At 44.7% G+C, this 14,162-nt stretch overlaps 1 protein-coding gene across 3 annotated transcripts in view; it reads left to right on the top strand.

Moving 5' to 3' along the window:
• The window catches only part of MLLT6 (MLLT6, PHD finger containing), a 767,712-nt gene that overhangs the window by 516,095 nt on the left and 237,455 nt on the right, over positions 1–14,162 (top strand). For all 3 annotated transcript variants that reach the window (XM_078645616.1, XM_078645614.1, XM_078645615.1), the window contains one exon: positions 6,597–7,154. In XM_078645616.1, the coding sequence (XP_078501742.1) occupies positions 6,597–7,154 (558 nt within the window). The remainder of the gene's footprint in view (positions 1–6,596; positions 7,155–14,162) is intronic.

Below are 14,162 nucleotides of genomic sequence, written 5' to 3' on the forward strand. Positions count from 1 at the left end.
AGGAGGAGGAGAGATTACACCGTCTGGACCCCAAGAGGGCGGTGTCCTTTTACCTGGACAGAACTAAAGACTGTCGATTGGATGACCAGCTCTTCATTGGGTTTGCTGGCTGCAAAAGAGGAAGAGCGGTCCATAAAAGAACTTTGTCAAGATGGATCGTCCTCTGTATAAAGATCTGCTACTCTTTGGCCGGTAAGGAACCACCAGAGGGTATAAGAGCTCATTCTACAAGAGCTAAATCTTTGACCTCGGCATTGGCTAGAGGTGTTCCTGTAGAGGATATTTGTAGAGCGGCAACTTGGTCTTCCCTCCACACTTTCGCGAAGCATTACTGCTTGGATACCGAAGTGAGGAGGAATGGTCACTTTGCGCGTTCTGTCCTCCAGGATTTCCTGGTTTAGAAGAGTGGACACCCTCCTCCGGGAGTGGGGACTGCTGTGGGACTCTATTCACAAGGTGAGGAATCCACACGGCAGATGTATCTATCAGAAGAACAAGTTGCTTACCTTCGGTAACGCTTTTTCTGGTAGATACAATATCTGCCTGTGGATTCCTCACTGACCCACCCGCCTCCCCGTTGTCCACTCTTCTACGCCAGAGTTTCTATAATGTATTTATTTTATTGTCAAGGAGTTGTTTATTTCAAATGTTTTATTGCATTTGCTTCACACTGTGTGTGTTACCTTGATATCTGTACTGCGTATACTGTGTATATGTCTACTGTCATTGGTCCGTCCGTGTGCCTCGAAGGCACGGAAAAAAGGGCGGAACTGATGTCATCACGCCGGCGTGGGCCTATTGTAGGCGTCGGTGACGTCAGCGGAGTCGCGTGCGATGCCGTGCCTCTATGACGTCCAAGTCCACGTCGGCGCGAAGCTACAAAAAGAATTTCCGAATGTTGCTGACGCAAGGGGATATTCACAAGGTGAGGAATCCACAGGCAGATATTGTTGCTACCAGAAAAAGCGTTACCGAAGGTAAGTAACTTGTTCTTTAGGCACGGATATGGCACCGAAGACAATTTGATGATACTCTCCTTGCTGATTAAAACCGCAAGTAGCAAAAGGACACCACCGCTATACGTCACCTCGATAGACTTCAAAACCACATTTGACAGAGTGGATAGAGTGAGACTGTGGCAGAAGCTGTTGAGTTGGGGCATCGCAGAAGATCTTTTAAGTGCCATCAGAAGCCTATACGTGGTAAAAGTGAAAGTCACATCCAATAGAGTTGCTACCCCCAGAATCAATATCATCACTGGAATAAAAAAAGGCTGCATTCTCGCTCCATCATTGTTTAATCTCTATTTGGCTGACATTAACAAAGCATAGCATGTGCAATACCTCCGAAGTTTGCAGGCCTCCATATACAATGCCACCAGTATGCGGACAATACTTCATAATTTGATCATACTGCAGTGGGGCTGCAGGGATCCCTGGCGGCCCTAGCATGCTATTGTGCCGAAAACAAACTTGGAATCAAGACGAAAATCATGATTTGTGAAGTCGGAAACTAACGTCCGTCCACATTTAATTTTTCTGTGAATAATGTGGTCTTGGAACAAGTTACTAGTCTAAAATATCTAGCCATTTATTTTAACAACCATGACTGTCATGTCATACATCTAGGGCACCTTAAGGTCTTGACTCTGTTAATGACAACAAGTTTTAAAAAACTGGCCTCTAAGATGAGCGGGTTTGAACTAACAGGCATCTGTAAAGTAATTATTGCCAAATGCATGCCAGCACTCAACATATGACAGATTGATTTTTAAAGGCCATATTTCAGGCTCGCTAGATAAAGCGCAATTAAATGTTACAGACAACTTTTTAACCTCCCTGATGCTGCACCATCCTCACAGCTACGGCTGGAATTCGGGCTTTTTAAGCAACCATTAATAGTAAAGACTCGATTCTTGGGATATTACGGGAAGTTTAGCACTGCAGCACCAGGGTCGTTTAAGGAAATGATAAGGCGAGTCATCCATGATAAAGCACTAACATGGGAACCCTACTTGAGGGAGGGAGGCAATGGAAGCCCTGGAGGCACCCATTATTTTAGCCTCTGATTTAATCCCGAGCTCACTGCAAAACTACTGGTAAAAATGGCAAGGATACAACCGAGGATCAAGGACATTCAAGAACTGTCTCAAAAAGCTCATGCCAGTTTATGTAACTTATTGAACCAAGAGCCGGGGAAAGCCGTGTACTTAGCCTCCCACATGAAATTGACAGTTAAAAAAAGAGCTGTTGAGGTTGAAATTGGGTGATTAAAATGGTCTATAGAACAGCAGTGCTGCGTATGTAACTTTAAGAAGGCGAGTCTTGTCTCGTAATATGTGACTGCCCAATTTAGAAAAATTTCTGATGTTTCTGGGTGAAACCCCTGTTCCGTAACTTGGCATGTCTGAGTGGTGTGAGCCTGCAGTTATTGGCCAGATGTGTGAAATTCCTCAAAGAAGCAAAAAAATATTGATTTTAGTCCCAGAGATTTCTTAATTATCAGCCTAACCAAAGACCTTTTCTTTGTTTATTTGCAGGTCTACCTGGGATGCTCTGACTTTTATGACTTCTCCTATATTTATTTATCTATCTATTTAGGATTTTAATAGCCGCCCTCTTGTGATTAAGAGCGACCCTTGCAGGCAATATTTTTGTATTTTAGTGTTCAGTAATTTTATTGGCCTTTTAAATAACCAAAGTACAGTATTTTAGGTGCTTATGGAACTGTCTCAGTGAATGTAGTATTATTGCTGTAAGCGTATTATAGCGGTTTTGTAACATAGTTCAATGGGCTGGAGAGTATTTGTCGCTCCATGTACTGAATTTGTTTAGTGGACGCTAGTCAAAATGTAGGACTGTATTGTAGGGTGTTTTTTTTATCCAAACATCTGTAGGAGGTATGCCCAGGTTGTTTGAAAAAATTATATAGATGGTGCTGGAGGGGCTTGTTTGTCGCACTTAGCAATAATAATTGAATTAGTGGATACCATAGGTTTTTTTCTTTTTCTTTGGGATAGGCCAGTGGTTCCCAAACTTTTTTGACCTGTGGCTCCCTTGACCTAATTGGCAGTTGGCCGTGGCTCCCCATCATGTCAATTTTTTTTACTGGTGGGAGAATGTAAGCACGACCTGTGGAGTACTTTGTTTTCTCCCTGGAATTAATTGGGATGAAGCCGATGAAGTCGATTAAATTAAAAAATTTGTCTTTTTCTCACCTACAACAACCCTTTCCCTTCTTCTAGCTGTGGTTCTCTGTTCCACTCAGACATGCCCATAAGAAAGTGGGGCATGAAAACCATGAAAGATAAATAATGATGCAAATTAAAATTGCAAACAAGTTTAAAACAAAATACATGGAGACGTGATATTACATTTATTTCTATGTACCATGTACAAAGTCCAGGCGCATCAGAGCACTTCACATAACTTGGGAAATAACATACAAGAGAGAGCAAGAAGTAATAATAAATACAGCAGAATCAAAGCCAGAACGTGTAAGAATACAAATAAACACTGTTACGAAAAATTATATACAAATCAACTCATATAGATGACAAAGAAGAATGTAAGAGTGTTTTCTCTCAGGGGATATAAAACCATTACAAACCAGAAGGTGGAGCTGGGCAAGTCGATCGGACGAGCGCTTCCTAATCTAGTTACTGTTCCTTGTCGTTATACAGGGATAGTTAGTAGTTGCCACCATATGCTGTCTGCTAAGCATCCTATCGATCAAAAAAAGCATGCCAAAGTGCGGATGTGCAACTGGCATGTGAAGCATGAAGGCGTGGCAAAGGCAAGCCAAACTGCGTACGTTTGTGCTTGGACATGACAAACTAGTGACCCCCCTTCCCCCCCCCCCCCCCCCCCCCCCCCCCCAAGCAGCCCCTGTATTTATTCTGGCTGCTGTTCCTGCACTTTGTTTGTGACGTACTCGTACTCTACTCCTGTGAAGAAACACAGCGCCGGAATGTACAAGCCCTGTTCTAGTAGTGTGGAAACATACATTATTCAAAACCTGTTTCCATTCACTAGGCCAGGGCTTGTAAATTCCAGCGTGGTGTTTCTTCACAGAAGTAGAATACGAGTACGTCACAAACAGCAGCCAGCATAAATACAGGGGCTGCTTGGGGGTCACAAGTTTGTCATGTCCCCCTTCTTTGCAGTAAGGAAGCAAGGAGTATTTCTACCAACCTGTGTAAATCGTGAAGAAGAGGGTCCTAAGAGGCGAAGCACAACACGGGCAGCAATAAAGCTCGAGGCTCCACAGACTGCTGTGTGTGTGTGTGTAACTGTAAGTAGAGGCGACGTGAATGCACGTTGTAAACTCATATGGCGGCCCTGCGCTCTTGGGCCAAACCAAGATTCAGGATTACACAGGTGGCATTTGTAACACCCCCGTGTGTTGCCATGCGTCTGGGTAATTTAAATAGGATTGCTCCCTTCAAGCTGACCGTTGACAGGAAAGACACATCATTTGTTAATTGCGCACATTCACATATCATTCCCACATCGTGCGCGGCGCCCCTGGCTACTCTTAACGGCGCACAGATTGGGAACCACTGGGATAGGCCATACAATTTAAGACTATAGCGTTGGTTTTGACTTCTGACAAACTTTTTAGATGTAGGCCGAGGATCTGATCCTCGTCTTTCTATTGATTTTATGTGATTAACATTTCACCTTGCACTTTAGTGACACTAGAATTGTTTTATTTTGTTGTTGGTCTTTATATTGTGATGGTTTTAAATAACTTAAACAATAACAATCTTATCTATCTATCTTTGTGCTCAGACAGCACATTGGGTTATTAAGCTCTGTTCTTCCATACCATTATCGTGAAGGGTATAGTGTCTAGGGTCATACTAGCACCTCTGAGTTTCATCAGGTTAAGCAGTCTGTGTGGGAGGCCGTCCCCAGCTTAGTGGTAAGACATTTTTATCACTGATCTATACTTACTGGGCTTCCTAGAAATAATCTTTAAAGATGCAAAGGCGAAGAGAGCTCCAATTAACCTTACTACCGTTTGGCAAATATCTTTTGAAAGCTCTCAACGAAAGTTAATTGCAGTATTCCAAGCATGATTGTGATGAGTAGGCCATAGGCACTTAAAACAGTGGCTGTATTTTACTTTCTGGAACCTGTGGCCTGTAGGCGTTCTGAGGATATACGCTACATATCTGGACGTAGTATGCTCCAGAATAGAAGAAACCAGCTCAGGAGCAAGAGCTGAAGCAACCAGGCAAGGGATGCCAAGTAAACAATAATTGTGTGCACTGAAGTGCTCACAGAAAAAAGCGGCTGTACTGTGAATTGGTTACCAGGCACTGATATAGTCAAATGTATTGGGGTCTATAGGCAGCATCAACGCAGGGTGGATAGGCGTGAAAATGGAAGTGTTTAACATCATTTGGCTTTTTTTTTTTTTACATTTGCTGTTTCTGTTCTCAGCAGGTTAGAATCATAAGTTGGTTGGGGTGGACATGCTATTAGGAAAAAAGAATACTCCATCCACAGTTACATACTTGAGTAAGGATGTATGACGTTACAACGCATGCTATTACAACGCATGCCTTTACGAATCAAGTTTTGCAACGCAAGTCGTTACAACGACTTGCGTTGGGGGGGCGCTTGATAGTGAATAGTTTAATTTACTATTCCAACTCCAGTCCCCGTGGATAGTAGGGAAGGTGTTGGAAACTATTCCCTATCCTAGAGCGCCCCCAGCGCAAGACGTTGTAAAAGTTGCGTTGTAATGGTTGCGTCGTAAAGGTACTTCGTTGTAAAAGTTGCGTTGTAAAGGATGTTCCCCTTGAGTAACCTCGACACCTATGGTTCCCAGTGGATAATGGAGCTTCTGTCTGAGAGGGCATTTCTGAGTCCTTTACAAACATCTATGTTTCTCTACATCACTTACAGCCATATATTAACTAGGAAGGTGGTGGCTTGGCCACAAGAGGAAACCTGTTCGTCCTTCCCGTCTCTTGACACAAAATGACTGCAGGTTTGTAATTTGATTTGTATCGTCCCGATGCTTGTAACTGTCCTACACCTCTCCCCTCTGAATACCCAAGCCATGTTTTTCTTCTACCCAGAAACATAATTCCACATCTCTCCTTTTAAGAGAGAAAATCATACCCTGCCCACTGCTCTGAGGTTACCATTCCACAACTTTCTCTCCCTCTTTCTCCTTTTGTATTTCTATCTTGTTTTCTCTTTCTCTTTTGTTTTCTTTCTATTTTCCCTTTCCTTTTCTTGACCTTCAGAAAAAGATAGAACTCAGTCCCTCCATCAAGAGATAATTGTACCACTTCAACAACGCAGCACCTCCCTTCTCTCAAGAGGGAATTGCATCTATTCTTTACTTTCTTCAGAGATGTAAATGTGCCTCTTCACTTCAGACAAGTATATGTCTTCTCTCTCTTTTTTTAACCAAAAAGATAATAAGACCTCTCGCCTTTCCTTATGCTAATGGTGTTATTGTACCTGATAGGTAAATTAACTGGGATGGATCACTTGTTACTCTGTTGTGGCACAGAGCTAAATATGGCATTTGTTGGTGCAACTTGGGTAACCCCTGTATGTCTTCTTTTGTAGGTGCTCCATCCATCTCTCTTCCACCTTTGTCCCAAGAGTTTGTGACATTCCCAAAGCTAGAACAGCAGCAGGAAGAAAAGGCAACACCCACCTGTTCACCGCGCTGTTCCCCACCATATCCAGGGCCAAAGGCAGAACTCTTTGAGCAAAAGGTGACTTTCTCTAGTTTTGGGTCCATCATGAGGTTTTCCACATCAGTGGGCCAGCCACGAGGCAGAGACTCTTGTCCCATGGACTACAAAGCCACCACGCTACCTAGTGGCCCCTTGACTGCGGGTCACAAACGAACCTCACCACTTGCTGCTGGAGATGGATTGGAGAACGTGAAGGAGAAAAAGCGGAGAGGTGGCAAGAAAAGCAAGCATGGCCCAGGGAGGCCAAAAGGCAGCAAAAACAAGGAGACACCAACTTTGTCATTGACAGGAGCCACAGCAACAGCATCCTCCCCATTCTCTGGGGGTTCCATTGTCAGCTCTAGTGTCTGCAACTCTTCACGAAACTTCAGCCACGCTGGTCCCCTTCCCAGCCTCGGCATGGAGCCCAATACACTATCCTCAGGTATGTTTCTGGAAGAGATGATCAATGACACATTTATTTCTTGTATCCCTATTCTGCAGCCCTAGTTTTCCACTTCATTGATAATTGCCCATAAATCATATGCTTTTTAATGTATTTATTGTGTTTTATATAACGCCATATCAAGCGAAGGCGTCATTTCAGAGTGCAGAAATTCATTTTACGAATAATTGTGTAAAAGTTCAGCTTACAGGGAGCTTGCATTATCAATCAAAAAGTAGGTTTGCAGTACTGTGCATTATTCCAACATCTAGTGGTTGCGTTCAAAAACATTATAAAGTTAATCTTTCTTTGTGAGTGTAGTCTCCGGGCGAAGCTGTAAGGACCTTTCCATGACATTGAGTGCAAGCCCACAATGTCCCATGAAATACTTACCATCTTTAGAATCTTTTATTCCGCCCTCACAACGTTGACAGGATCCAGGGTTCCTCATCAATTCACTTTAGTATGCGAATACTGAATGCTGAAGAAAGCCAGGGTTGACAGTTAGGACAGGCAGTATCGCAGACTATTGAAGGACCACCAAGATAACCATGAGGAGACTGTTGAAAGAATCTGTAACAACCACTTGAAGGAAGCAGGTTTTTCTTGGGGGAACTTCAACCACAGAGGATGTAAGAATGTTTATTGGGGGACCGCTTCACATTTCTGATTCTCTCCTTCATAGCAATATAAAGGGGGGTGGAAAACACATCCTCTAGGTACTTGGGCCTTTATGTTCCAAGTGCCACCACAAGTTGTCAAGGAAGGACTCCCAAAGAGTCTACGATTTGTGTTTACCAAAGGACCATAAGTCCAGAGGGTGCCAAGTTTGCGTGGTCTTTCAGCTAGAAACCCTACAGAATAGGGAAAAACAGAGGTGGATGAACAACACCATGGATCAAGCAGAGGACTCTCATTGAAGACTTCTGGTTAGCATTAGGGGAGAAGTCCAATGCAGTAGAAGAGATCAAAGAAGCTCTTAACTGTCACTATGAGTCAGACATCGAACATTCAGCACTGTTAGACATCAATTTCACTGAATCAGTGCTGAAAAAAGATTTTGACACCCAAAAAAGCATAGGTCAACAATGCCCCATAGAGAAACCTGCTTGGAGCTAATTGAATTGCCAGACTCGGTAGGTAAGAAGATATCCGTGAAGCCGAAGGATACATAATCAGCAGTCGAAAGAATAAAGAAAAAGTAGCCTAGTGGAACGAACTACAAAGACCTTGTGGACAAGACTTTAGACTCTGGACCTAAAGGGTGATGGTAGGACGGACAAGGAAAAACACAAGAGAAAACCAGGCTTGACCCATAATTTTGAAATTAAATATAAGACGCTTAACACCAAGAAGGAAAAACCAGTGTCTCGAGCCCAAGGTCAAAACTCTTATACAAAAATTGTCTGTACAGGATTCCTCTTAAGTCAGCCAATAAAAGACCAGTGAAGGAATTAGAACAGAAGGGAAAAGAGATGCAACCTAATTCACCAAAGCAACAGATAAAATATGAAGGAGAATACACATATAGGCATAATGATGAAGACACCCGCATACCATTGCAGGCAGAGACTGACAATGCTAATGACATTGCAGAACATCTATGCTGATTCTACACAAGAGGAAATTGAGTTTTGTTCCAGGATGTAGGTGGAGGCACCCCCTCTTGCAAAATTTGATTGAATAGAACCGCAAGGAAGGGGGATATTTCTTCCGTCAAGTTTTTATAAACCTCGGCTGGCAGGCCATCAGGGCCAGCGGCCTTGCCTCCCTTACTGCCCCGAATAGCCTCTGTAACTTCCTCAACTGTGATCACATCATCCAAAGAAGCACTTTGTTCTGAGGATAATGCAGGTAGAGAGATGTCATTCAGCCAATTACCTATGCTTTCTGGGGAAATATCCTTATCCTCCTGATATATATTTTGGAAGAATTCTTTAAAGGCAGTTCTGATATCAACATCGTATGAAAATGTCCCAGCATTAGTAGTAACAGAGTCAATTATATTACGTGCCTGATCGGTCTTTGATTTCCAGGCCAGTAGTTTGCCGGCTCCCTCTCCGTATTCAAAGAGAGCTAATTTGCTCGCTTCCCATTTCTGTTGGATGCGTTGGTTTAAGACGGAAGTCAACTCCCCCTTAAGTGTAAGCAGTGCCTCATTCAAAAGTGGTACATTCGGGTTGGATGAAGAACCAATAGGAGTACAAAAAATCTACTCCTGGAACCTCGTAGATTCCGGAAAGCGAAAACCTACAAGCGCTCCTTCTCAGGAATGGCACCCAGGATCTGGAATGCGCTCCCTCCTGAAACCAGGCTGATCTCCTCCACGGCACTCTTCAAGAAAGAGGTGAAAACCATCCTTCTGGCCAAGATCTCCTGATCGCTATAGATGTTGGTTCAGAGACTCTGCATTGTATCACTGCTCACCCTATCCCTTGGCACTACACTTTACCTGTAGAGTGGCACTACTACGCTACTCTCTTACTACCGACCAAGATATGATACACGTTGGTTTACTGATCCACCTGAACACCTCTGTATTGGGATCAATGACTTGTGCTGTCCTATATTACTTCCTTACCTGATTGTATATGGATTGGTTTTATGTATGTGTTTTATTATCCATGTTATTACCATGTTATTGTTATTGTTATTGTTACCATGTTATTGTTGTTTTATCCATGTTATTACCATGTTATTGACTGTTATACTGTTCCCAGTATCTCTGTTGACTCCTACTGCCCCTACCCTGTCTTTGTGAAGCGCTCTGATATCTGTAAGGATCCTGTTCGCGCTATATAAAACTTTGAATTAATAAATAAATAAATTACTACTAGCTTCTATGTCAGCTTGCATAGTTATTATCTTAGCTTCAATAGCGGCCACTTCTTGTACGTACTGCCTCCTTCGGTATACCACCTTATTTTGGATTATACCACGCAAACAACATTTAAAGGCATCCCATACTATGCTGGGCTCAGCAGAGCCAATGTTTTCCTGCATAAACTTCAGGGTCTCTAATTTAATGAACGTAATATCTTCCGATGATGAGAGAAGGGATCGGTCGAAGGACCAAGATCTAGAAGAAGGTTTAATGACTCCGTCAAGAACCAAGGATACTGAGGAGTGATCTGACAGATGTGAGGGTGAGTAACCCACCCATTTGACAGCATCAACCAAATTGCGACTTATTAAAAAGAAGTCAATTCTAGGGCAAGATGGCTGCCGACAGGTCGCGGTGAGCAGTCGCTGACTGACCTCTCCCGTCTGTACCCCCCCCTTTTGATGGCTCTTACCTGAGGTCGTGTATCCCCCACTGATGTTTGAACACCTGATCACGGAGAGCCTTCGCTGTTTTGAGATCTTGAAAGTCATCTTCAAAAGATTTAATTTGAGGCCTTTTTACACAAAAGCGGTGAAGGGACTTGGAATCTCCGGTATTTTTGCCATCGTCCAGGGAACGAAGGTTCACAGCATGCCTCCGCGACCCCAGCGATCTGAGAAGGATAAAGAGAAGGCGAAGCGCTCGCCAGATAGTAATGCCAACAACAACTCTGGCAATCTCAGCAAACAGCATCAAGAAGCCGCAAGGAAGGAGGCTACACCAGCGGCCCAGAAAGCGGGTTTAACACGGAAAATTACCGCTCCGGTCCCTGTGATGAAAGGGAGAAAAGCAGAAGCCCGAGGCAAGGCGCCGGCAAAGAGTGAGCTGCCCGCAGACAAAGCACTAGCAGCGGCATCGACCGTGGAAAAACAGAAGGCGGGGGCGCAGCTGCGAGGCAAGGATGTTGCCGCCCTCGTTGCCCTCCGTCAGCCCACCCTGGCAGAGGCATTCACACCGAAAAGCGGGCAGAGTCTTTCCCGTACGGAGGGCGCCCTCGAGGACGCTGCTGAAGAATCTGACGTGGACGCAAGCACAGATCCGGACGTTGCTAGGCAACACCTGTACACGGACCTGGCTTCAGAATTGCTTGGAGGCGAGGGAGGCAGCAGCGGCGGCTGCGGCGCTGGCGGTGGTGGTGAAGAGCTACCAGGCACACTATTGAGGTTAAGCACGACTGTGGTGCTTCCTGTAACCCCCGTGACTTTTGGGAATTCCGGTAAGACTTCTGGCTCTTGCATTGAAGGAGCACTTCTAGTGAACAACGCAAGTGAGGATGTGGGGGCCAGCAAATCAGGGAACACGGACATGCTGGACGCCCTCATGCAAGTTGAAGCTGAACTGAAGGCGGGGGGCTCGTGGGGCAGCAAAACTAGCCTGAGTAGCAAAGAGGCTCTGGTTCCCAAGCACGGGGAAGTGGTGAATGGCGCAGAGGGAGGCTCAGTAGAGGGGGATTGCTTCTACTCTGTAGATGAGGACACTGATTTATCAGCTACAGCCACAAGTGAGTCTGGGACAGAGGAGGAGGTTGGCTCAATGTCGGACTCTAGTCACTCAGGGAAAGAAAGTACGCAGAAGAAAAGATGGACTAAAGGGAAAAATCAGAACCCGGGTTTAGGGTCTCCTACTACTGGGGGTAAAAAACTGGCTTGGGACTACTCTGCCACATCACAGACCTACGAGGAGTCTGTTCCATCTCAACTACAGGCCCCTTTGGATGCAATAACTAATACGTTAAAACAGATCAAGGGGAGGCCAGGGCCGAAAGCCGAAGGGCCAGACATGCCACGAAAAAACTCCATAATACACTGAAGAAAGTAAATAAAATGTATGAGGGTATGGCAAATAGGGTCACTGAAGTTGTAGAGAGAACAGGAAGACTGGAGCATGATTTGGGAGCATGGCAAGTGTTTAAAGCTAACCAGGAAAAAATGTCCGATGATATGCTCTGGAAGATGGAGGAGTTTGAAAACCGCCAGCCAGCGGCGGAACAACATTCGCCTCCTGGGAGTGGAAGAAGGGACAGAGGGCCAGAACACTTTAAAATTCGTTGTACATTTGCTTCGTGGGGCCTTCCCGGAATCAGACTGGCAATGGGAAAGGGAGATATAGCGGGCGCATAGGTTTCCTTTCAATCTTAGGAAAGGGCAGAGAGGAGGTGGTCAGATAGGCAAACCAGCCCTTCCGAGAGCAATTCTAATATACGTTGGGAATTATCTTCTTAGAGAAGAGATTATGGAAAAGGCAAGGCCAGAGAACAGACGATCATTTGAGGGCACCACTTTCTTTGCCAGGCCGGACTTTTGTCATGCCACCGTAGAGAGGAGGTGGAGGCTGAGGCAGCTTATAAAGCCGTTTCAAGAAATAGGATCTGAGGCTTACCTCTTATTCCCAGCAAGATTAAAAGTGGTGACAAGGGGGAATGTAGAAATGTTCTGGTCAGAAATTAAAGCTCAAAAGTTTCTGGAGCAACTCAAGTCACAGAAAGGAGGTTAAAAATGAGATGCCTGGTCGGCCAAAGTGACTAAGGGCCAAGGGATAAGAAACAGGATGTCAGGATACGAGTATTAAGACTACAGGGAGAGCACAGGGATTATAAGGTTCTTTTCTTTTTTGGGGGGGGAGAGGGGGAGGCAGCGACTTCCACACACTGTAGCAACCACATATAGGTCTACCTGACCTATTTGCCTGTAAAGGGGGGAGGGGGTAGGGTCAGGAAGGGGGGGCGGGGGGGACACGGGGGGGTTAGGGGGTCAAGGGGGGGAGAAACTGTTGACAGGAATTGGGTTGTACCGGTTGGCTCAGCACAAGAGAGGTCAGAGTAGTCTACAAGTAGAACTGCAAATACAGCACTGGGTCATGAAGATACAATATACGCAATCAAGAGATGGCTATAAGTCGAGTAACAGCATGCGGGGTTGGATATATCAGGAATTGAAGGGATTGTTGCCCGGGGAGGAATGACTATAAAAATGTAATGTGTTGTAGGATTGCTACTATAAATATCTGCGGGTTAAATGATGTAAATAAAAGGATTAGGGTGGCAGCATTGTTGAAAACTCTTCGATTGGATCTAGTATGCCTGCAAGAAACGCACATCGAGGTATCCAAAAGCTACTTGTTGGGACAATTGGGATTTGTTCTTCTCGCAAACTCTAGGCAAGACTCTAGGAATAAGGGGGTGGCTATACTGGGGAGGACTGGAGATGTTGTGGTGACCAGGAAAAAGGAGGATGAGGGTGGTCGATGGGTGATTTTAGAGTTAACCTTTAAGGGGGAGAAATTCACCCTCGCTACGGTCTACGGTTCTACGGAAGATGATCCCGAGATCCCTCAATATTTGGATATGGAATTGGCACACTGGGTAGAGCCAATAGTTATATGTGGGGATTTTAACATACACAATGCTAAAAGTACATTTTCACAGGTGGGAGGACACTATACAGGTAGGAAAAGGAGAGTGCATAGAGCATTATCCGATCTGGTTATCCATAATTCTCTGATCGATCCTTGGGTTAAGATCTATCCAAACAGAGATGGTAGCACATTTTACTCTGCTCCCCACAGAGTATTGGTCAGATTAGACTACTTTTTGGTATCAGGGTCATTGCTGAAAGGGGCAAAGATGGAAAAACATCCCCGGGTGGTATCTGATCATAGCCCTTTAGTTTTAACTATTGTAATAGGTCAAGCCCAGAGGAAGGGAAGACAATGGACTTTTGAGAGGGCTCTTCTCAAGGATGAGGGATATAGGGAGTATATGGAAGGCTGGATTAGGAATTTCCTGGACATCAATAGAGGTACAGCTGCTCCCGGGGTGGTCTGGGACACGTTCAAGGCCAGTGTCCGAGGGGAAACGATGAGTTATGTATTCTCAGCACAAAAAAAAAGAGAAGGCTAGGATAGAGGAAATAAACCAGAAACTGATGAAAGCTGAAGAGGAGCTGGGGATAGCCATCCGACAGCGGTTGTCACTAGAAACACATTTACTCAGAATTGTCTCCCTTAAAGCAGCAGCCACAGAGCATATATCTAAGAAGGCAGCAGAGAACTATTTAATTAAAAAGGAAGGGGTATATGAGCTTAGCGAAAAGGTAGGACATTTGCTGGCGGTACGAACTAGGCAG

This window comes from Lissotriton helveticus, chromosome 5_1 (assembly GCF_964261635.1).
Source record: "Lissotriton helveticus chromosome 5_1, aLisHel1.1, whole genome shotgun sequence".
NCBI lineage: Eukaryota > Metazoa > Chordata > Amphibia > Caudata > Salamandridae > Lissotriton > Lissotriton helveticus.